The following is a 25,490-nucleotide window of genomic DNA, read 5'->3' as shown; positions in this document are numbered from 1 at the left end:
TTCTACATGTCAAGGAATTAGCAAAAGCCCTCAGAAAGTAGTGTTTTAATAAATAATAATTTATGTTTTGTAACTAAAGACGGATATTTCTATTTGGGGTCCCCATAAAATAAAAGAATTTTTTTTTAATTTATAAGGTATTTATCTCTCATTTCTTGCTAAATACATTCCAGAATAATTTATATTTTCTTTGTACTATTTTTCTTATTAGTTTCCTTTATCTTACTGGAGTTCGTACGGCAGAATTGACTGTAAAGCTGCTATGAAACAAGATTTGTTTGTGAAAGTTGCTGCAGTCCAAATAAATATATTTGTTATAAATAAAATATGTAAATTGTTATGTCAGATATAGATATTTTTGGAAGGGGTCACTCACAAAAGGTTCATTATATTTGGGGGTCCTTGCCATTATAAAGTTTGAAAAACCCTGTCTTAAAGAAATAGTTTTTGTCATAATTTCCGCATACTCATACTTTTCACTGATGAACACAGCAGAAGATATTTTAAATGATAGTAAGCTGATTATAACCATTGACTTCCATAGTAGGAAAAACAAATAAGATGGAATTCAGTGGTTACAATCAGCCTACCATCATTTATTAAAATATCTTATTTTGTGTTCATCATAATAAAGAAACTCAAATAGGAGGATAAGAAAATGATGACAGAATTTTAATTTTTGGGTGAACTGTCCCTTTAAGATATTAGACTAATTTAATTACACACTTGTATCACAAGGGGGCGCATTTAGCTGCAGACCAATCTGACAGGAATTCATTTGTCTTTACACTTTAACAATGTCGTAATTACTATATTATCATGAAAATATTATCTTTTTAATAAAATTTACACCCGACCCTGCGCAAATTATGTCGGTTATGTAATATTTACATGTTAATCTTATTACATCATGGGGGCGGAGCTAAGCGGGAATGATCGGTGTCGTCACATGTACACGTCGTCAAGCAGGACGCGATCGGCCAATATGGCGGACAAGTGTCAGTCGCGGTATCCTGCATTTTTCTGAAAACTCATCCCCAGACGCGCTTGTATCAAGTTTTGTTAGTGTCGGCACACCTCGATCGGGAGACTACGGGTAAGAGAATCCCGTTGCTTAGTATATTTATGGTCAGAAAGATCTCTGGTTCAGGGGATTAACTGTAAGGGTTAGCATGCTAACAGCTAATGGCCCAGTCAGCTGTTATCTGCATCTTATATTTACATCTATATACAGGTTATTTTCTTATATTTATCCTCATGACATTACTTGCCCTGTTGTGTAGTTGTATTAGAAGGGTTAATGTGTGGTTAAAGACTTTATTTTGGTTGGAGGGTTGATTTTTGTCTCTTGTCTGTTTGGTTTGCATTGCTGCAAGATCCCCTGTGTTTTGTTTTGACAGTTTTGTCTCTTGATTTTAAGCACCAATCGTATTATTATGTTGTCAGTACTGTTGTGTGTTTTGTTAACGTCAGTGTTTTATAAAGTACACGTTTATTGATGGAGACAATAAACGGGAATTAAAGAGCAGGACGTGACATCAGATCGCGTGGCAGTCCAGCGCTGTGAGGTCCGCCTTTGAGCCGGATATCATCAAGCTTTTTATCCCAGTGGGGCAATATTGGTTTACCAAAAGAAAAGAGTGGTCTACATAAAAAAACAACAACACGATTACAGCTTTGTTTAAGTAATTTGCATCACAAGAATATAACATAACTAAGACAGAAATGTCTAAAGCTGTACATCATCAAATTAAAGATGGTTCAATTAGGGACTATTTACTTTAAAGAAGATGACGAAATAACAGTTTTAATAGCCAATGTGCACACTTTAAATACAGAGGTTTTCTCACTAGGATACATTTGTCAAACAGAAACTGTATCCATCACCTTTAGTGTAGATGGGTCTTACAGACACCTGAAGAAGTGAATACCCCTGTTTTAAAAAAATGAATGACAGACAGGTTTCAAAGTTCAATGTAACCTAAAGCAAGTTTCTCCCTTACACCCGACCTGCAATCTACTTATCATGTTTCAGATTAGGGTGACTGTTTATATGTCAAGATAGTACCTACTGCTGCCTGCTCCTTATAAGCCATATGAATGCTAAGATTGTGTGTTACTAATTTGCGGTCTGTCTCTAAACTTTCATGTACAGTCGGCATTATTGCTCTGTTAGGGGTACTTGAATAATTGCTTGAAAACTGGGAGATGGATTTAATGGTAACTCACCATATAACCTGGCATAAACTATGTGCTATTGAACCTGTGATTGTTGTAATAATAATAGCCGGATTTCAGATCTGTTATCCCTAAACAGACCACTCTATGCTTATTTGTTTGTATTGGTGACACTTTTGTGTGTTTGTTTTGTGTAGTTTTATAGAGGTGCCAAAGTGATATTTTAAAGGGGACATATCATGATAATCTGACTTTTTCCATGTTTAAGTGCTATAATTGGGTCCCCAGTGCTTCTATCAACATAGAAAATGTGAAAAAGATCAACCAGGTAACTTAGTTTTGGTAAACCATTGTCTGTAAGCATGTGAAAAAATAGGTAATTGAAATTTGCCTCTCCTGGTGATGTCAGAAGAAGATCTTATTAGTAATACCGCCCCTTAATTTGCACTATCCAACCACGGCGCTGACATTTAGTGCAGAGAGAGAAAATAATTGACAGCACAATTTAGTTTCAATTTCAACAAACCACCATTATGGCAATCAGTGTTTTTTTTTTCATCAGCTCATTTCCATTTAAAAGGACACACCCAAAAATGGCATTATGCATTCAGGCAATTGCAGGCACCATATAGCATGGACCTTGTTACTGGAGGCCACATATTTTAGTTCCAACCCCAATCAAACACACCTAAACTTGCTAATCAAGTAGTTCATGGCTACCTAAAATCAGAGGCAGGTGTGTTGGAGTAGGGTTGAAACTTAAATATGCAGGACACGTGCCCTCCAGGAACAACATTGGAGACCCATGCTAGTGGCCTGTAGCTGTCAAATCTGTATTGTTGTCCCACTTTCCCCCTCATTCAGACCTCCAGTGACTTTCTCACTTCGTTTTGCCCGTCTCTTTCAATGAGGCGTTTCTAAATCTGGTAATTATAACCAAATGAGTATTGTCCACTCCAGTAACTGTCAAGAGAAGGATGATGTTAACTCCACTGCTTCGCTCCAATTGGCAGTCACTCCCGAAAATTGCTCATCATTTGCATAGTTAAAAGTTAAACTTACTCGCATCGCTGGACACGCCCGTCCGGTCTACAATGGTCACTTTCGCTCGTGTCACCAGAAATCGCCAAACTTCCATTGAAATGATTGAGGTAACGTTGTTCTACTATTGCTGATCTCCGGCGGTCTGAATGGGGCCTTTATGGTTGTGGGTAGATGGGATACAGGAACTGCTAAAATCTTTGAAATCTCGCCGAGTGAGTGCTGTTTTTATTTTAATCCTGCCCCAAACGTAATCCTTAATCAAACATTTCACAGGATTTAGGCTGTAGCTGTATCCCATTTAGCCAAAACCTGTTTTTATCTAAAGCGACAGACAAAAGTGAGTGGTGTTGACCTAATAAAGGTAACGCAAAAAAACAAAAATATGCATAAATTTGTCTTGTTCATCTTTATAGGGAGATCTCCAATAAGTGTAGAAGCTTTGAAGGCTTGTGAGAGTCACCTAAGATGCAGCCTCCTCCTCGAACCACCCCGCCTGGAGCTGTTGGACCTCCACCTTCCTCCAGTGGGGCTAATGCCTTTAGAAGAAATAGACCCCACAAGCATGGGGCTGCAGCTGCTACCCCACCCACCCAGCCATTGGCTGATCCTCTTGCCTTCGGCTGGTCTTCAATGGCTGGGGGCAGCCAAACTCCATACACAAACAGCAACCCACTTCCTATGCAAGCCCCGCCTATGGCAGGGTTCAACTCAACTGCTCCACCACAAGGGCCACAACCAGGAGCACAGGCAGCCTCACCGGGGCCCCCACCAAGAATTTTTACCCCGCAACCTTTCCCCCCAGGTCCACCATCGGGGGCCAACCCTCCCTCTACAGAACCAGGATACTTTAATTCCCAAGAACCTATGCCCTACATTGCACAGTTGCCTAACCCATCCCCTCATTTAAATTTTAACCCATCACATCCTCCTTCCACAGCCCCAACACCCCCGGTTCAAACCGCAACTCCATTCCAGTCCCAGCCCACACCACCTGTTCACGGAAGCCGGCCACCTTCGGTTCAGAATTACTTTCAGCCAACCAATGATCTGCCATCTCAGCCTTTTCATCCTCAGGCTCCACCCTCTGCACCCTCTCCACACACGGCTCCACCTTTGACACAACCTCCGAATCAAGGTCTGCCAGCTCCACCAAATACGACTTGGCCGACTTCAACTCAGCAACAGAACTCCCTCGTCCCAGCTCAGAGTTATTTCAGTCAGTCTGTTGGACCCTCAGAGCCATGGTTCAGTCAGAACCCATCTCAGCATGCCTACCCTCTGCCCTACCCTGAAGCCCCCAGTGACCCTGGAACCCTTTCAATGTTCTTTGGAGGTAATGATGTGGAAAACGAGGAGACCCTTTCAGGGGAGGGACGTGTAAACGGGGTTACACACCCTTCCCATTCATCAGTAGAGTCGTCTGGTCCATATTTAAATGACAGTGGTAACATTCGAGCTGGGACAGGACCTTGCGATTCGGTGGAGAATTTGGAATGTGTACCAAACCAGGAAGTGCTGCCTAGTGAAGCACCACCAGGCCACGCCTTCGAGGCAGGGCCTAACTTGGAGACACCGGAGACTGCTCCACGTCCAGCCCGCTCTGCCAGCGTGTCTTCCAGCTACAGCAATGTCAGTCACAGCAGTGGACATGGTCCTCACAGTGGCGGCCATGCCCCTCGGCGACAACAAGGTGTAGTGGGAACGTTTATCCAACAGGAGAGTCCTCGGCCACCAGATCATCCTCCCTCGCACCCCTCCACAGGTGGCTACTTTGAACAGATAGACTCAAACCCAGCTGCAGAGGCAAGTCCTACTTTTCCAACTCCTAGCCCTCCAAAACCAGTTGGTGTGTTCCAAGCAAGTGCAAACTCCTCTTTCGAGCCTGTTCGCTCGCATAGTGTAGGAGTTCGACCTGCTGAGGTCGATCGTGCACGTATGGTTGTGGAAAAGAGTGGACATGTAATGCATCCTGGCAACCTGGAACAACCCCCAGACAACTTGGAAACTATTTACTTAGCGGAACGTCGACCTTCATCTCGAGCTCATGTAGCGCAACGCCCCAGTGAGAGCCCTGCTACTACGCTTTGGGCTCAAAACGACCCTGCCAATCTCAGTGCTAACATCCTTTTAGCTCCTGCAGCACCCTCACTGGCTGCATCGTTCATCCCGGCTCATCCAGGTGAAGTCATCCAACCACCAGAGGATGGCCCTCTTGATTTACATCCAGCTAAGCCAAACCCACAACCTTCCTCTGAAAACTTGGAGAACCCACCAGACTCCAACTCTCAGGCAGGTTTGGGATACGCCTCCTTGCTAGTGGCCACACCCCCTGTGGAGTCCCTAAACCAACCTGTGTTGATTGCCCCACCTTCCTCTAATTACAATTTGGTTTCATCTCAAAATTCTTTACAACCATCCAATCAGATAAGTCCTCAAGAGACAGCCCCGCCTGCTCACCCGCCATCTCAGTCTTCTGCGACCAATCAAATTCCTCAGAGTTCTCCTCCAGCCAATCATCCGCAGTCTCTTTTCTCTCATACACCAGTAATTCTAAATCCTTCTGCTACTCAAGGCGTTTTAAATTTAGCACGAGAGGTAAAAGATGATCCGTTCTCTGTTCAAGCAGCCCGACCTGCACTCTCTCGAGCTGAGTCTATTAAAGGTGATTGCCAGACTCTTCCACCTCCCGTTTCTCTAGCTCCGCCTTCATCTGCTGCCACTAATCACAATCAACCTTCAAATTATGAACTGCTTGATTTTTCTATGCATCAGTCCACAAATCAGGTATCAGGCCCGGCCGTGTCTCAGTCAGTCCAGCCGCTGGCCCCTGCAAATAACACACCTGGCTTTTACCTGCAGGTCACCAAAGATGCCCAGCAGAGTGGGCAGCCTGACAGCGAGGCTCAGCCCCTTCAACAGATCTTGAACCCTCCAAGGCCCTCAAGCAATCAACCCAGCAGTGAGCCTGTTCGCCCCTCCCACCCACCTCAGTACCAACCTCTTCCACAGGTTCCACCCATTCACCCTGGAGCCCCCCCGACCGGAGCTGGATCTGTCCCGCCCTCTTCTTACCCACCCCAGTCTGTAAGCTCTGCTCCCCAGCCACCTCAAGAACCCCAGCGACCTCCTTCTGCTTTAAACAGTCTGCCTGGTTACGGTCTTACCCCCGCAGTGCCTCCTGGTCCCGGCTATCCCGGCTACTACCCAGGTGCCTACCCGGAGTACCAGGATGGAAGACTACCATATCCACCCCAGTACCCTGTGGACCCAAGAGCTCAGAGCTACCCTCAGGTGCAGTAATCTAATGTTGGATGTATTTTCCCTTTAAGGAAACTTCTGGGTGCATAAAGAAAAACCAAATGTGACCCTGTCCTACATAAAGTACATTCTGTGAAATTATAACCTTGATCTTTAATATTGACTAAGACCACGTCAAAGACTGAAATCGATGTGAAGTTAACAATTTAAATTAAACTTTGATTCTCCCAATCTCATAATACGATTGAGACTTTAGCCTGGATCTCACAGACAGGGTCACAAATATCAAGATAAATTCTGAATGATGTAATTGCACTTTCTAACAGCAAAGACTGTTCTTGATGTCTTTGGTTTTTGTTTTGATTATTTTTTGTTTGTTTGTTTGAATTTAGCAAGAAGATTTCTACCGTAGAGCAGATCCTCGATATGGCCGGTATGATGCTCAAAATTCCAGTTATAGAGAAGCTGAGCGTCAACCAGAGAGGCCAAGTTCAAGGACTAGCCAGTACTCTGACAGACCCAACTCCAGGTTAGGGAGTAAACAATGAAGTTCATGTTCCACATTTACGTTGACACATTGATGTTGTTTTTTCACTTGGTTAATATGCTTTGTCTATAATGGCGTTTTTCCACTGCATAATAAAGCTGGATATGGCTCACTTTTGGGGGGGGGTTCTACTGTGTACAGTACCTACACTGCAAAAAAATTCTTACATTTGTATTTTTGTCTTGTTTTCAGTACAAATATCTAAAAATCCTTAAATCAAGATGTATTTTCTTGATTAATAAAATGACCTAGGAAAACAAGTCTAGTTTTTAGAAAAATAATAATAATAATTTGTGCTGAAAACGAGTAAAAAATCTGCCAATGGGGTAAGAAGATTTTTCTTGAATTAAGTGTTAAAAGGTGCAGTGTGGAACTTTTAGAATTATCTTTTGACAAATTCAATATAATCTACATAACTATATTATCAGTGGTGTATAAAGACCTTACAAACTGTCTTGTGTTTATTACCTTAGAATGAGACGTTTTTTCTACACTGCGGGTCCCCTTACGTGGAAGTCGCCATTTTGTGCCATCATGTTTCTCCAGTTGCCCTAAACAGACAAACTGCTCTACAGAGCGCATTTTGTCACTAATGTCTTTTGCCGTAGACAACATGTTTGCCCTGTGGTGGCTACCGTAGCTTCTCTATGCATTTCGTTGAACAGTGGACTGAGACGTTGGTTGCTATTCACAATCTTAATGCTAGATGTCGCTAAAATCTACACACTGCACCTTTAAAGTACCATTCTTAGAAATTAAACTCTGGTTTGTTCCATAGATTACAGTGTTGGGGCGGTTTCCCTAGACAGGCTTTATCCTAGTCCAAGACTAAAATGCATGTTTGAGCTGCCTTAATTTAAAAACACCTTGTACCGACATATCTTAACATATATCAGTTCCATTGTTTTGAATTTATTTTTGTAAGATATGTTTGTAAAAACGATCTAAATGTCCTAATATAAGTAAAGCCTTGTCCTGGATTAAAGGGGACAAAGAATGAAAAATCATTTTTACCTTGTCTTTGTTGAATAATGGTAGTCTACCCACATTCACAAATTTACAAAAAGTGCTAGACATGCTAAATATCTCAGTCTCGTAGAAATTCCTCTTTTAGAAATGTCAGCCAGAAAACGGCCCAATCTGAAAAACTGATGCTTATGACATCACAGGCATCTAACTGCCCCTCCACTTTAAAATAATTGGCTACATTTTTTGAGTGGCAGCAAAGTCAGCCAATCAGTAATGAGATTGCAAGTTAAGCCAGTAGGGGGAGCCAAATAGGTGCAAAACCACTTGTTTAAAATCCCCCACCCTAATAGAGCTATCTGAGAGAGGTTTTTAGGAAGCTTCTAAGGCATTATAGACCCCAAAAAAAAATGTTTGTCTACATTTCACATCACAGAACAAGGATAAATGCTCTGTTCAATCATTCTATGTCACCTTTAATGTAAACCCTGTCCAGGAAACCGTCCCTATAAATTATAATGTTACTCTTTAATTTTCATTTTAAGGCAGGGGTATCCAGAAGACTACTCTAGAACCAACCGTAGTGCCTATGATGAATACTATGCAAACTACTACAAGAGACAATATGAAGCCTATGGAGGTAAAAGCTGTTCTGCATAACGGTTGGCTCTCTCTATGCTTTCAGTAAGGTTTTAACTTTCTGTTTGCATTTAGATAGGAGCAGGTGGTATGATCCAAATGCTGCATATGATCCACGCTACAGAGCCTACTATGACCAGCTATATGGCTGGTACAACTATGACCTCGATGCTTACAGAAGCTACAACCAACAATATAACAGGTACATACACTCTCACAAAAAACAGACATTAAATCATTCACATCCCATCTCCCTAACCAATTGCCTGACTGTTTCCATGCTAAGTGCTGCTAGGGGAAAAGAGGGGTATGACGATCCGTGGCGGTACTACCCTGGTTATGACACCAGCTTTGATGATGATTACCGTCGGCGTGAGCCGTATGCTGACGACTTTGACCGGCGTTCGGTGCACAGTGAGCAATCGGCACACAGCGTGCATTCGACACACAGTCGACGCAGCAGTTTTAGTTCACGGTCACAGCAGGTCAGTTCATGTGTGTTTTTTTTTGTGTGTATGTTTGTGTATCTTGGTATTGTGTGACATTGTGTTTTTGGATTATAATGCAGAGTCAGGTGTACAGGAGCCAGACAGACTTGGCCTATGATCCCACAGGAACGACTCTTCCTGTCGATTACACCTATAGTCAGTATCCAGATCCTTCAGACGCCAGTCAGATACCTTATAACCCAGCCGACACCACCTGGACGGCACCAGAGCAACGTAAATATTGCACACAAACACACAAATGTTATAGGTATGGCACACATACCAGAATTTGATTTTGAGACCCTGGCACCATTCTGCGCCCCCCAGTTTAGGACCAACACCTTGGGAAAACTGCTAATGATATATTTTCTATTGTTTTGATGTAATTGCGAATGTTTTTTACATATAAAAAGAACATGGGTAAAAAAAGGTTTCTCATTCCATAAAGTACAAATTTGTACAAAAATGTACATTCACTTTCTGTGTTTCTCTCTCTCTCAGCTCCCCCAAGGCCGTTAACGCCTGAGAAGTACTCGATTCCTCATCGTTGCGCTCGGTTTGGTCCGGCCGGTCAGCTGATCCTTGTTCAACCAAATCTGCCTTCTGCTGGTCAGCCCACACTTGTGGAGATCCACAGCATAGAGGTGAAAAATATTCTTAGTTGTCACGAAGAGATTGGTACACTGCTGTATTGATAAATAGTCAGACTCCGTCAAATAAATCGTGTCTGATGTTTTGGCTATGATGTCATTGCAGACGATTCTTCAGGACTCTTCAGAGCAGGCTGAACTGCGTTCCTTCCCTGGCCCACTTGCCAAGTAAGTTGAGTTTCTCTGCTTAAAGGCCAACTATTATGCAAAATCCACTTGTACAAGGTGTTTGGACATAAATGTGTGTTGGCAATGTGAACACAACAACCCTACAATAAAAAATTCACAATCGATTTGGTTTAATCCCCATTAAACCAAAGCAGTCTCATTAGACATGCTGTTTTGTTCTCATGTTAATGTGACATCACACTGATAAAGCCCCGCCCATGGCCACTGACTGGTAAATTCTACCCAAAAGTTTTTTGTTACCCAAAAATGTGTTTGTTAGCATGCTAATGCAGCTAAAAATACTGTTGTCTCAAATAATATTCACAGGAATCAGATCTGTTTTTAACCAAAAGTGCTCATTGTTTGTAATGGAGGGAGGAGCTGTAGCTCATTTGCGTTTAAAGGTGGGGTGCATGAGCTCTGAAAGCCAATGTTGACATTTAAAAATCACCTAAACGAACACGCCCCTACCCCAACAGAATCTGGACCTACTTTTGATAGACCCACCCCACACATATGCAACCCAGGCAATGATGTCAGTTAGTAGACACGCCCCTTCTAGCTGATTTGCTACAAGTGTGTTTTGGTACTCGGTCTGACCATAGACTGTAAAAAAGATGGACGTAGTGTCCGTGATATCACCCATTAGTTTCTGAAGATCGTTTTTGAAGCTTAAAGTAGGCGTTGCCTGCCATCGCCATCTTGGCCCTGCGTCACCGCGCATCACTCGCCGATATCCGAAAATGGGTAAAGAGGCAGGACATGGGTGAAGCTGAGGTGGCTGGTTGCTGAAACCACGCCCGCCTAGCTTGACTCTAGTGACAGCAGTGGCAGTTCAGCCATCACTCAAGTGGCCACGCCCCTTAATTATGCAGAACTTTAAGGCTTAATATAATTTAAACTAATGATGCACCGATGTATCGGCCGCCGATATTTATCGGCCTATTTTTGATGAATTTGAAACCATCTGCATATCGGCAATAGCACGAGAAAGGCCGATACCGATTGTTTATTAATTAACCTCATAAAGGCAATGAGTTGCATGTCTGTTGTTCAATTAAAATTATTTAATGTTCTGGTGTGCACTATACGTAAGCACTGACGGAATACCTTTGTTGAGCTGGCTCAAATGTCTTGGACAATAAAAGAAACAAACTGCACTTTAGTGGGGGAAAAGAAGTCCAACCTTTTTGTGAAGTAGCAATATTTATATGGTCAGTTGAATGTTAATTAGATCCAATCCATGTTCAGTAAAAATAATTTGATGCAGAAATAAACTAGCTAATAGACCAACTGAATAGTATTGTACACAAGTGTTTAATATCGGCATTGGTATCGGCCAGAAGTTGCCTGTTTAAATCGGTATCGGTAATGGCCCAAAAAAATCCTATCGGTGCATCCCTAATTTAAACGGAGGGGTTACAAAAAATTCACCCCCCTCACAGTTGTCATGAAGCGCAAAATTAGCTATATAGACCAAAAACACTTTGTAAAAGTTGGCCATTTTCACATGGGGGTTTATGGGAATTGACTCCCTTTTTGAGCCTCTAGTGGCCAGTCGATGAATTGCAGTTTAAATCACTTCCAAATTTGCTTCATCAGAAAGATCGGAAGGTTGCCCCTCGGGTCCGACTCCCTTTTCCAAAGTTTTTTTTAAAAATCATGCACCCCGCCTTTAAAGGTACACCCATGAAAACGGCACGTTTTTGCTCCTGCCCAAATAAGGGCATTTTGGATATACTATAAAAAGTGATCTGTTGGGTTTTTTTTTTTTTTAAAGAAAAATGTATACAATTTTTGCCATTTAATGCTGTACTGCGTCCTTTCAAAAGGAGGGTTGTTGTTGTCATCTTAAGTGAGCGAATATCCAAATATTTCAGTAACAGATTTGCTAGCATTTGTCGCACACATGACGTGACCTCTGAACTGAAACGTTGTTAAATTTGTACACATGAATCCAGTCATCATCTTGTTTGTTTTTAGGGAGGAGACGCATAAGGTGGATGTTATAAAGTTTGCTCAGAACAAGGCCCAAGAGTGTTTAAGAAATGATAACCTCATGGATAAAGACTCCGCCTACCTCATCTGGGAGTTCATCGTGCTGCTATGTCGCCAGAACGGGGTGAGTTTGGGTGTAAAGAGCATGTACTGTATATTTACAATAAAGTTATTTCAAAGGTTAGTTTACTTGAGGGTTTGTTCAGACAGAATGGTTATTAAAAGTTTTTTTATGAATACCCATTTAAAAAAAAAACTCAACCTGCCTTCACCATCATCGAATTTAATCTTTTTGGTGTTTTCAGACGGTAGTGGGTACAGATATCGCTGACCTGTTGCTGAAGGAGCATCGCTCGGTCTGGTTGCCGGGTAAATCCCCCAATGAGGCGAATCTCATTGACTTCAACAATGAGGCAATCGAGCATGCAGAGCAAGACGAGGCGGGGCCAATATCTCTCCTATCAGACACTTACATGGGCGTTCCTGAGAATGTCGGCAAGGAAACGGAACGCTTCAGAGAACTACTACTGTTCGGACGCAAGAAGGTACGACAACACACTTACACCTTCATATTGGGTCATATATAAATCCTAATCATTTATGAAGTAATCAAAACTGAGAAATGTTTGTATGCGTGTGTTAGGATGCTTTGGAGTCGGCTATGAAGAATGGACTGTGGGGTCACGCTTTGCTACTGGCCAGCAAGATGGACAACAGAACCCATGCTCGTGTCATGACCAGGTAAGCTGTACATCTTTACCCCCATCTGCACAAGTGGGGATTTTTAAAGCCATGAATAATGCTAACATCATGCTTTGTCTTCAGGTTTGCAAACAGCCTGCCTATTAATGATCCCCTCCAGACGGTTTACCAGCTCATGTCAGGACGAATGCCAGCCGCTGCTACTGTAAGACAGCAGATTGTGTGTGTTGGTTAATAGTGTTAATACACCTATGCTCATATACGTTTCTTTCGCAGTGTTGTGGTGATGAGAAATGGGGCGATTGGCGGCCACATCTAGCCATGGTGTTGTCCAACCTCACGCACACTCTGGATCTCGACACGCGCACCATTTCCACCATGGGTGACACATTAGGTACATAAATACACATGCAAGTATTTATTTCATGTGGCAACTTTAAATTTTTGCTAATATATGCGTGTCGTAGATGCTATAGCTTTTTTGACGTTATGTTTTGTGTTACAGCTTCTAAAGGTCTGGTGGACGCAGCACATTTCTGTTATCTGATGGCTCAGGTGGGCTTTGGCGTTTTCACCAAGAAAAGCACCAAAATGGTCCTCATCGGCTCCAACCACAGGTGTGTATTAAGACATGCAGAGGATCAGATCATTTACGAGCTACACATCTTTTATGCTGCGTACACACCAAACGTGAAGCTTCAAGATCCTAGCTCGAGATTACTTGGAGGGTTTAATTCGCATCAAGCGAATTTAACTATTTGCGCAAGTAAATTACATACACAGTCAATGCAAAGACACGAATAGACACAGAATTAGGCAGCGTGATTGCCACAAACACTCGCTATTTGCTTCAAACACATCTTTCGTGCAAGTAAGGGATAATCCACGGCTAGCCATGCATTAAAGGGTTTTAATGCACGACGTAGAGGCGAAGAACCACCCGACGCGTAGCAGTAATTTTTAACAGACAGGTAAAAATGACGGTCATCTTCTTAAGTTAAGGCTCGCACTCCGTCCTTTTTAAATAAAGTAGTGCCATTGTATTGCTTTTATTTAAATGAATTATCACATTTATTTAAATTCATTATTTAAAGAGAGAGACAGAGAACTGAAAGAGAAGAACGAGAGAGAGAGAGAGAGAGATGCGTGCGCGAGTAACCTATGGCTGTGTGTGTTTCTTCTTTAAAGTCTATCCTCTCGTTGCTTAAGCATATAGCTAACTTAATGATTCTTTAATTGATTTATTAAATTAATTTATGAATGACAGCCAACACTGACAGTGACAAGGCAATCTTTATTTGAACTAATCATTTATTTAAATGAATTATGTAAAGTGTGAAAAAAAACCGGCGTCTATAACCAAGATTACTACATAAGGACACATTACATTTATTGAAATGGATTAAATTAAATGAAAACAAAAATCAAACAGTTGGAAATTTCAAAGCGATGTTTTAAAAGAGATAGACAGAGAACTGAAAGAGAAGGACGAGAGAGAGACTCACTGTAAAGAGAGACGCTCTCTCGCTCTCTCTCTCTCGCCCCTCTCTTGCTCTCTCTCTCTCGCCCCTCTCTCGCTCTCTCTCTCTCGCCCCTCTCTCGCTCTCTCTCTCTCGCCCCTCTCTCGCTCTCTCTCTCTCGCCCCTCTCTCGCTCTCTCTCTCTCGCCCCTCTCTCGCTCTCTCTCTCTCGCCCCTCTCTCGCTCTCTCTCTCTCGCCCCTCTCTCGCTCTCGCTCTCTCGCCCCTCTCTCGCTCTCGCTCTCTCGCCCCTCTCTCGCTCTCGCTCTCTTGCCCCTCTCTCGCTCTCGCTCTCTCGCCCCTCTCTCGCTCTCGCTCTCTCGCCCCTCTCTCGCTCTCGCTCTCTCGCCCCTCTCTCGCTCTCTCTGCAAGTGTAACTGTGTTACTATGGTTACCAATGTTTATAGTAGCGGATTAATTTCTAACTTTAATCAAACTGACTGGAACTATCTGTGCGTTAAACCGTTTTAATGCACACCTTCCAGCCAATCAGAATCGAGTATTTAAACAGACCATGGTATAAGTTGAAAATATTCAACTCAAGTGAAAAATTAGCATCAGACGAAGTTAAATCCCGCGAGTAATCTAGACCGAGGAACGCAATGTTTCGCATTTGGTGTAGAGATCGACCGATACTCCTTTTTTTAAACCGATGCAGATAACAATTATTTGGATGCTTATGTGCCCGATAACCAATATGCTGGACCGATTTTTATTTACTGTTATACTTCTGTTTTTGACATAATTACTACAAAACTACTGAACTGAACAAACCCTTATAATAATAATCATCATCACAATCACTTCCTCTTTGCATACAAAGTCATAAATAGAGGGGTCTGAAAGAGTGAAGAATAATATTAATTTGCAGTATTAACGTGCAGAACACGTCGAAAAAAAGATGTCGCCTGGCTTTACAAAACAACCCCTTTTATGGACCGGATTCTGACATCCAAAAATTACATGAAAAAGACGTAATTCCGACGTCACTTTGCGCAGTGGGTTTACTCACGCATTAACTGTATCAAACTGTGACCGCTTGCGAAGGTAATAAATAATTAATTAATATCCACAGACATTTATTTAGATATTTTAGCAAAATAATGTCTATCTGGGAAATGTTAATATAACTTAGGGTAAATCTTGTTAAAAAATGTGGCTGTGCTTTAGCCTTCAACCCCGGTAAGTGAACAGCAATATGAACGTGATTTTACGATGCTAATGATAAGCATAAATAACAGAAAAACGAATTTTATTTAGCGTTTTTAATTCCACAAAGCATTAATTCATGGCTGTTTTATTCATGCAAAGCTACGTCGTTATTGGGACCGGATTAAATGGATCAGCCAGCGTGACTCTGTGAGTTCGTCTCTATTCTTAGACAAGCTGCATACATTGCTTTTAATATATCAACTTATTTAACATAACACACATTAATGCACAAATAAGATGTGTTATAAATGCCTCGTATGCAAAGTAAGTATACTCAAAGTCTTTTTAATGAAGTCGCGTCACTCCGCCGTCATATTTGCTGTGCACGCTGCTTCTGCTGCTGTGAGCTCCTCTCCTCAGATGCGTCCGGCGCGCAATTCTCAATTCTCTTGTTTATTGGTCAATCCGATATTACAAAACCGATATCCGATCATCGGAAAATGCTCAAATATCGGGGAAAATATCGGAAAACAGATATATCGGTCGATCTCTAATTTGGTGCATACGCAGCATAACTGTCAAGTTGCTGTTTTGGAAATAAAGGAAAACAAAAAATGTAACAAACTATACTGAAACTTTGTAACAAGGCCACACAGTCACACAACTGAAGAATGTTACATTTGTAACATTATTAAATTGATCTCCAACTCACAACCACACACAATACAAGAACACATATAGCACTAACATCACTGCAAAAAATGACTTTCTTACTTAGTATTTTTGTCTTGTTTTCAGAACAAAAATAAAAAAAATTCTTAAATCAAGAAGTTTTTTCTTGATGAGCAAAATGACCTAATAAAATAAGTCTAGTTTTTAGACAAAATGTATCAAATTTAAGGGAATTTGTGGATAAAACGAGCAAAAAATCTGCCAATGGGGATTTTTGGTCTGAAAATTTTCATCGTTTTGCTCATCAAGAAAAAGCATTTTTAATTAAATTTTTAGATAATTGTACTGAAAACAAGACAAAAATACTAAGAATTTGTTTTCTTGAAAATCATTTTTTGCAGTGCACTAACATCACTGGAAAAATGACTTTCTTACTTAGTATTTTTGTCTTGTTTTCAGAACAAATATCTAAAAATTGTTAAATCAAGATGTTTTTTCTTGATGAGCAAAATGACAAAATGTATTAAATTGAAGTGAATTTGTGGATAAAACAAGCAAAACAATTTATTGAATTAAGCGTTCAGAAAAAAGTTCAAGATTTTTTGCTTACCCCCATTGGCAGAATTTTTGCTTTTTTAATCCACAAATTCACTTAAATTTTATATTTTTTGTCTTAAAACTAGACTTATTTTCTTAGGTTATTTTGCTCATCAAGAAAAAACATCTTGATTTTTAAGAATTTTTAGATATTTGTGCTTAAAACAAGACAAAAATACTAACTAAGAAAGTCATTTTTTGCAGTGATTAAGGAGGACATATCATGTAAATCTGACTCTTTTCATGTTTAAGTGCTATAATTGGGTCCCCAGTGCTTCTATCAAACTAGAAAATGTGAAAAAGATTAACTCAGTAACTTAGTTTTGCTAAACCATTCTCTGCAAGCATGTGAAAAAGTAGGTCATTGAAATTTGGCTCCCCTTGTGATGTCAGAAGGGGATAATACCGCCCCTTTAACTGCACTATCCAACCACAGCACTGCCATTTAGGAGAGAGAGAATAATTGACAGAACAATTGAGTTTCAATTTCAACAATTATTCCACCATTATGGCGATCAGTGTTTGCATTATCATCAGCTCATTTGCATTTTAAAGGACACACCGAAAAACGGCACATTTTTGCTCACACCTAGTGTAAATTTTAATGTTACAATAAATTATCTATATAGTATTTTGAGCGAAAACTTCACATATGTACTAATTTTTCTCATTTTTCTCTCGCTTTCTCAGTTTGCCGTTTTTAAAGTTCTGCTCAACAGAGGCAATCCAGCGGACCGAATCGTACGAGTATGCTCAGTCCCTCGGCTCTCAGCCTCTCATACTTCCAAATTTCCAGGTTAGAAAGATGCATACACAGACCTCAGCGGTCAAGCAACGCAGATCTAGAGAGGTCACGATCTTTATCCTTTGACCCATACAGGTGTTCAAGTTCATCTACACGTGTCGCCTGGCAGAGTCGGGACTTTGTGCGCAAGCTTTCCATTACTGTGAGGTCATCTCTCGCACTCTGTTGAGTTTACCTGAGTACTACTCACCTGTGTTCATCAGTCAACTCATTCAGGTACACACGCACAACACAATACTTCAGTCTCTGACTAAATTCACAATTTTGTGATGTTTCATGTTCTTTTCCTGTTCCAGATGTCTGTGAGATTGAGGTTCTTTGATCCTCAATTGAAAGAGAGACCTGAGCAGGAGCTGTTCATAGAGCCTGACTGGTTACAGCATCTCCGACAACTGGATGGACAGATAAAGGTGTGTGTCTGTTTTATTTCACTACCACCCGATGGAAGGTTTATAAAGAAATATTCATCAACACTAATCAATACAAATAAATTGGTTGTATGCGTATTATTGCCTTGTTCAGGATGGTGTGATAACTTATCGCCCGGACCGCTCCACACCACAGCTGTACCCCTGCAGTTCTCCCAGTATAGAAGACCACAACAGCCCACCAGATCACTCAACTTTAACCTCTGATCCCCACAATCCACTCATGACCTCCCTCATGCCACCAGCAGGCGTTCAACTCATGCCACCAGGTGCGTTTCATGTGTAATGTAAGCTTTAAATTTCGTAAAAAATGTTTCTCTTTGGAGTTACCATGTACTTTGTGTCCTATAGCTCCTCCCACTATTCTTCAGGATGGAACAGTCCCACAGCAACAGGCTCCGCCTCCTACCGAAAGCGTTCCGTTCTACCCAGGGCCACCACAGCCAAACTACGTGGCACCGTACCAACCTGAAACTCAAGAGCAATATATGCCCGTTCCACCCCAACAACCGCCCACACAGATGCCACCTTATATGTCTCAAACAATGCCTGGTCAGATGCCGACACAGATGCCTGGTCAGATGCCCCCACCAATGCCTGGTCAGATGCCCCCACCAATGCCTGGTCAGATGCAGACACAAATGCCTGGTCAGATGCAGACACAAATGCCTGGTCAGATGCAGACACAAATGCCTGGTCAGATGCAGACACAAATGCCTGGTCAGATGCAGACACAAATGCCTGGTCAGATGCCCCCGCCAATGCCTGGTCAGATGCCTCCGCCAATGTCTGGTCAGATGCCCCCACCAAGGCATAGGGCAGAATCTGGTTCTGGGCAGTCTTCTCCTCAGCAGTTCCCCCAGTCGTCTCCAACATTCAGTGTCCCACCTCCTCTTCAGGGAAAGGACTTCTATGATGAGATGGCTCGCATGGTAAATAAAATTTTTTTTTTGAGGTTTTTTGACGCAATTTTTTTGCCACCACCTATATTTACTATTATCATAATGACTTTGTCCATAATTACTTAAAAAGTCACTTGGGTATAATGTTGTAAATTTAAAAATAACACGACTTTACAAAACATAATCTGTTAACGTAATAGATGTTACTCAACACTGGCAACAACTTTTCGGAGTGCTTTTCTGAAATGTTTCAACAAAGTTTTAAGTGGTGGTTCTTGTTGTTTTCTTTAAAGGGTGCGGGCAGAAGATCTAGAACCACTTCACAATCATCATCAGTGCAAATGGTACGGTCCATCTGCTGTTCCTTTATCTTTTCTGCTTTTCTCCTCACACTATTGAACCTTATATCTAATTTTGTGTTTCAGGCTCCAGGCCGTCGTTCTCGCACCGTGTCCGAGTCGTCGAATCATTCAGGACGAGAGCGCAGCAGCTCCATAGTCAGTCAGTGCTCTCCACCTCCCCCTCCCATCCCAGAGTCTCCGCCCCAGGAAGAACCCAAGAAGATTAGGAAAGATTCTCCTAAAAAAGTCAGTACACTTAAAATACACAACAGTTATTGAAATTAAACAAGATGCGGGCCAGACAACCATTTTGGGAAAACAATTTGGGAATAATTACACTGTAAAAAATGAATTTCTTACTTAGTATTTTGTCTTGTTTTTAGTAAAAATATCTAAAAATTCTTAAATTAAGATATATTTTCTTGATGAGCAAAATGACCTAGGAAAATAAGTCTAGTTTTTAGACAAAATAATTACTTTAAATAAATTAGTGCTTAAAACAAGCAAAAAAAAAATCTTCCAATTGAATAAGAAAAGTTTTCTTGAAATAAGTTACCATTTTTACACTTAATTCAAGAATTTTTTTCTTATTCCATTGGCAGATTTTTTGCTTGTTTTAAGCACAAATTCGCATAAATTTATATTTTAATAATTTAAGAATTTTTAGATATTTTTACTGAAAACAAGACAAAAATACTAAGAAAATATTTTTTTGCAGTCTACATATTTTTTTGTCTTGTTTTCAGTAAAAATATCTAAAAATTCTTAAATTAAGATACTTTTTGTTTATGAGCACAGTTCAAAATATTAATGCAAATTGAATTTCTAATCTTTCTCTTCTCTGTCAGGCTGGCGGTGGCGGATGGCTCACCTGGCTGTATCCAAAGCGCAAGAATGAGGCACATCTCCCAGATGACAAGAACAAATCTGTGAGACATTTGTACTTCATCACCATAGCTGAATTCTGCTCATTCCTCTTCATGAGATTTAATATCTCACATTTGTTTTCCAGATTGTTTGGGATGAAAAGATGAAGAAGTGGATTAATCTGGATGAGCCAGAGGAAGAGGTACTGCGTAATAATGAGTAGACATTGTATCCACGTTATGTTTGTATTATATCAAATAACCTGTTTGTGTGTTTCAGAACAAGCCACCTCCTCCTCCACCAACCAGTTTTCCCAAAGTCCCAATGGGCGGTCCAGGGGCAGGGCCACCAGTCGCAGGTGGTCCAGGGGCGGGGCCACCTGTGAATATGTTCTCCAGGAGAGCAGGTATGTTGCCCTTTTGCACACACGCAGCATCCTTGACTCATTTGATGTCAACAACAAGACTGTGAATACATCATTAATATTAAATGTACAACTCGCATGTATGTGTGTTACAGGCACTAAGAGTCGTTATGTAGATGTGTTGAATCCTGGTCGTGGAGGTTCAAAACCCGCTGCTGCAGTACCACCACCTGCCGACCTGTTCGCCCCACTCGCGCCCATGACCATGCCCACCACTCTCTTCACCCCAGCGACAGGTATGTGTCTGTGTGTGCACATCACTGAGTTTGTGAGCGTCAGTGTGTTTTGCATGGTGTCTAACTATCCGCTGTTCAGGCCCGGATGAGCAGCCGATGGAGGGAAGCGTTCCAGATGCCGGTGGAGAACAAACGGAGCAGACGAATGCCACGGTACCACAGGTAAACACACAAACATACACAGACATGCACTGCAAAAAATGACTTTCTTACTTTGTATTTTTGTCTTGTTTCAGTACAAATATCTAAAACATTTTAAATCAAGATGTATTTTCTTGATGAGCAAGTCTAGACATTAGTAGTTTTTAAACAAGCAAAAAAAATCTGCCAATTGGGTAAGATAATTTTTCTTGAATATTTCTTGAACTAAGGGTTTCAAAAAAAGATTTTGTTTGTTAGCCCATTGGCAGATTTTTTTTTTGTCTAAAAACTAGACTTATTTTCTTAGTATTTTTGTCGTGTTTTCAGTACAAATATCTAAAAATTCTTAAATTAAGATGTTTTTTCTTGATGAGCAAGTTGACCTTACACTGCAAACAATGATTTTCAAGAAAAAAAATTCTTAGTATTTTTGTTGTGTTTTCAGTAAAAAGATCTAAAAATTCTTAAATTAAGATGCTTTTTCTTGATGAGCAAAACGACCCAAGAAAATAAGTCTAGTTTTTAGACCAAGATATCAAATTTAAGTGATTTTGTGCATAAAACAAGCAAAAAAATCTGCCAATGTGGTTAGCAAAAAAATCTTGAGCATTTTTATTAAACACTAAATTCAAGAAAAATTTGCTTACCTCACGGCAGATGTTTTTGCTTGTTTTATTCACAAAATCACTTAAATTTTATATTTTTTGTTTAAAAAATAGACTTCTTTTCTTGGGTTGTTTTGCCTATCAAGAAAAAGCATCTTAATTTAAGAATTTTTAAATATTTTTACTGAAAACAAGACAAAAATACTAAGAATTTTTTTTCTTAAAAATAATTTTTTGCAGTGTACGGCTAGATTTTTGACAAAAATTTACCATTAAAGTGAATTTGTGTTTTAAACAAGCAAAATAATCTGCCAATTAGGTAAGAACATTCGTCTTGAATATTTCTTAAATTAGGTGTTTAAGAAAACGGTTCGAGATTTTTTTTCTTACTCCATTGGCAGATTTTTATGCTTGTTATAAACACAAATTCACTTTTATAAAATAAAAATAAAAATTTCTAAAAACAACTTTTTTTTGCTTTGTTTTCAGTAGGGATGCACCGAATTTTCGGCAACCGAAATTATTAGTCCGAAATTATCCGCCAAAAATAGCAAAAAACAAGTTTTCGGTGTTTTGCCGAAAAAGTGAAAAGGCTGAATACATTTTACTGAATAATGAGGTCTTTGATGACGCAATCAAATAACAACTAGCGGAGAGTGAGAAACGCGCAAATGCAGCAAACATGTTGGTGAAAGCATTTTAAACTGTCAAGAGAAAGACACGAAAACATAAAGCACAACAAGTTTCATTTATGATTTAAAATCAAGACAGGGACACCATGCAGCATATGAGAAAGACACGGTGGCGGTAAATAATGTAAAATAAATATAGTAAAAGGGACATTCTGAAAATGTTACTTGTGCAATGGTGAGAAAATTGGCAAAATAATTAGGAAAGTGAAAAAAATTGGTTGTTCTGTATTCGGCCTTTGGTTGAGTTTTTAATTTTTTTTCTTTGGTCAAGAATTTTCCTTTCGGTGCATCACTAGTTTTCAGTACAAATATTTAAAAATTTAAGATGTGTTTGAGCAAAATGACCTAAGAAAAAAAGGCATTTTTGCAGTGTGGTCCAAAACTCTTGATTTAGAATTTTATTTTTTTCAAGCTATTGTTTAGGTGAATTGTCCTTTAATATTTGTGATGCACCCAGCCAGCATATACAGACTACGAAAATGCAGAAATCCATTTTTATTTTGTTGTTTATATTTGTACTTTTTACAAATATAAAAAGTACTTAATAAATTACTTTGTTTTTGTATGTAATGATAAAAAGTACTTAATACATGTGTACATTGTTTTAATGCACTAATGAGCATGTTTTTCTATCTAGATGTTTAATCCAAATGCTTTGCCTCCTGGTCCAGAGGGAAGCCAGTCAGGAGAGGTCAGATCTTTCTTGAAATATTTCATATGTTTCCTTTAAGATCGCATCATTTAATATCCTGCTAATACACTTATAATGACACATGCTTGCATACACCCTTACTCTTTCTAAAGCAAACTCTTTATCTCTCTTGATCTTGCATTTTTGACTGTCATCAGTTATTATGGGCTGTGATTATAATCTCACATCTTGGGCTATAAAGTGCATGACTGTGAGCCAGTGTCAGTTATTAACTTTATTAAAACCAGGGGTTATATTCAGGGACTTTGATGAAGTCATAGTTTTTTGCACAAAATAGTAAATTTACACTTGCACCAAGGTTGGCGCTAATAAATAAAATCATTGCCCCTTTATATTATAATACCTGTTTTTGAGATGCTGGAATGGGACATATGTTAAAAATAATTTTGATATTATGTTGGATGATTTTATGTAAAAAAAATAGTAAATCACCAAAAAATTTACCGACTGGGTCACATTGTCATGTCAGGTGGCTGGTTAACAAAAACCTGAGCCCTGGTTAATTTCTGACTCTGGTGTGTGTGATGCAATCCACTCTGATCGCCATGGAGACTACTAATGTGATGTAATGGTATTATAATGATTGACAGAGACTTGAGATGCACTGCATGGGATTAACTGGGGTTTGTGGTGTTTTTTTTTGTTTGTTTGTTGTATTTATTCCCGCTGTTCTAGCTGTCACGTTCTAGCTCAATGAGTTCGCTGTCTCGAGAAGTGAGTCAGCACTTAAATCAGGTACCTTCAGCTGGTTATTATCTGAAACACACACACAGTCATTTCCAATAGCCACAGTCAGGACACACAAGCACGCTTACTACGCACATTTGCATGATTTTAACATTACAACTGATGGCCTAAAGCCACACCTCCAGCACGACACCTCATATTTCTCAGCCAATAGGAAGGGCTCTTGATGACTGCGGCTTCGCCACTTCTTGCTGCATGAACACGATAACCAGTGTGCTGCATGCTAATCGTGACTTTCATTAGGCATGGCTGTCTGTGTATCCATGGAGATGGTGGTGATGCTGCCCGTCTGTTGTTCCCATAGTAACCACAGCTGTGTTCTCTTAGGTTCCTGCTCAGCCACCAGCGCAAGGAGCTCCACCCACAGGGGCCGTGACATTCTATAACCCCTCCCAGTTTGCACAGGTATGACTTCACCGACGTCGTATTTTTGATTTCGGTTTTGTTCACCATCTAATTGATATCTTATGTTTTTCTCTTTTTCAGTCTCTTCCCCCAAGCCACGCTCGACCCGGTCGGCTGGGACAGAGAGGATACCCAACAGTGAAGTAACGATATATTGCTTGTAGTTCTAGATCTAATTGCGGTCCTGTACCAAATCGGACTAACGTTTGGTTCCTGCTTGGATTCTGCAAGCCCTGGAAGCACCGGCATCTCTTGAAAACGTTGTCCTGCCATCGTAATCATCGTAATTGTCATAATTTTTACATCTGTTCTGAACTTTGAGCGAATGGATTTGATCCAAATAGACTCAGCCTTTGATTCCCAGACATCATGCGGAAGAGCGGATTTCCGCTTCTCCTGCCGTACCTGTGCCCTCTCACGAGGCTTATATTAAAACTGTTCACATTTCCTTAATGTGAGCGTTGTGATCACAAGTGCAATATCGCGATCGTACCCTGTGTAGTTTTATTCTCATAGTGTGTAGTGTGCTCATTTCAGCAGGGTGTGTATGAACGTGTGCTTGTGTGTGTGCGTATGGTGTGAATGGATGGCGGCCAGTGCATGTCAGGGGCGATCTGATCTGTTGTCATGGGAACAGCGCAGCATACCAGAATGTTTTAGATATTTATTGTGTTTCCTATCAAAATGAAAAGTCGAAACAGACCTACTGTCACAGACAAGATCTGTATATCAGAATGAGTTTAAGCGTAGCCATTATGTGCAAACCGATCTCTTTTACTGACTTGTGGTCGCTTTGATTTTGCCAATAGCAAAAAGAAATCATACATTTATATGATTTGATCGTTTGCGTGTCGCCGATTTTGCTCATTAAAATATTATTATTGCTTTCTCGACTTCATCTCACTCTGATTTCGTTTCGTGTCTCGTAATCATCAAAATCTTTCCTTGCTGGTTTTGGGTTCTTGTTCCCATGATAACAGCGGGATTTTGTAATTCCAAAGGACAGCTCTGTTTGAAGGAAGCTTGGACTTTTCCAATGTGTTTAGAAATTGACTGTACAATTCTTGATAAAGTGATAATAAAGATATTTTTGAGCTCTTTAACACTTACAGGTTGTGGTTTTTACATGTTCACTGCAAAAATGACTCCCTTTGTATTTTTGTCTTGTTTTCAGTAGAAATATCTAAAAATTCTTAAATAAAGATGTTTGTTTTTTTGATGAGCAAAATGACCCGAGAAAATAAGTCTAGTTTTTAGACAAAATGTATCAAATTTAAGTGAATTTGTGGATGAAACGAGCAAAAAAATCTGCAAATGGGGTTTGCTTGTTTAATCCACAAATTCCTTTAAATTTGATATTTTTTTGTCTTAAAACTGACTTAGGTCTTAGGTCATTTTGCTCATCAAGAAAATGCATCTTGACTTGAAAATTTTTAGATATTTGAGCGTAAAACAAGACAAAAATACTAAAGAAGTAATTTTTTGCAGTTTATAAACCCTCTGAAATTATAATTGGAGTTTAGTGGATGTTAGGTTTGCTAGTTTTGGATATTCAGTAATGACTCTGAATGTGACTCATCCAATAACTGTGTTATAAATCTGTTTTAG

At 40.2% G+C, this 25,490-nt stretch overlaps 1 protein-coding gene across 4 annotated transcripts; it reads left to right on the top strand.

Annotated features, from left to right (window-relative positions):
- The first annotated feature begins 966 nt into the window (after positions 1–966).
- On the top strand, positions 967–24,985 carry sec16a (SEC16 homolog A, endoplasmic reticulum export factor). Of its 4 annotated transcripts, none has more exons than XM_065243708.1 (31): positions 967–1,096; positions 3,636–6,513; positions 6,873–7,009; positions 8,539–8,633; positions 8,708–8,834; positions 8,919–9,117; positions 9,201–9,354; positions 9,622–9,764; positions 9,877–9,938; positions 11,922–12,060; positions 12,242–12,481; positions 12,580–12,677; positions 12,762–12,843; positions 12,915–13,032; positions 13,144–13,255; positions 17,268–17,373; positions 17,458–17,598; positions 17,679–17,792; positions 17,905–18,079; positions 18,162–18,742; positions 19,006–19,056; positions 19,138–19,299; positions 19,902–19,982; positions 20,066–20,122; positions 20,200–20,326; positions 20,440–20,580; positions 20,660–20,733; positions 22,656–22,709; positions 23,406–23,465; positions 23,805–23,882; positions 23,964–24,985. In XM_065243708.1, exons 2-31 carry the CDS (start codon positions 3,688–3,690, stop codon positions 24,027–24,029), a joined length of 6,600 nt encoding a protein of 2,199 aa, XP_065099780.1. In that variant the 5' UTR covers positions 967–1,096; positions 3,636–3,687; the 3' UTR covers positions 24,030–24,985. The 4 variants fall into 4 exon arrangements, with proteins under 4 accessions (XP_065099780.1, XP_065099779.1, XP_065099782.1 ...); XM_065243707.1 differs by having other exon boundaries at positions 20,660–20,742; XM_065243710.1 differs by lacking the exon at positions 23,406–23,465.
- Positions 24,986–25,490: the final 505 nt, after the last annotated feature.

The sequence above is a fragment of the Paramisgurnus dabryanus genome, chromosome 18 (genome assembly GCF_030506205.2).
Source record: "Paramisgurnus dabryanus chromosome 18, PD_genome_1.1, whole genome shotgun sequence".
NCBI lineage: Eukaryota > Metazoa > Chordata > Actinopteri > Cypriniformes > Cobitidae > Paramisgurnus > Paramisgurnus dabryanus.
Note: the sequence above shows the minus strand (reverse complement) of the source record. Positions and strands in the feature narration are given on the sequence as shown.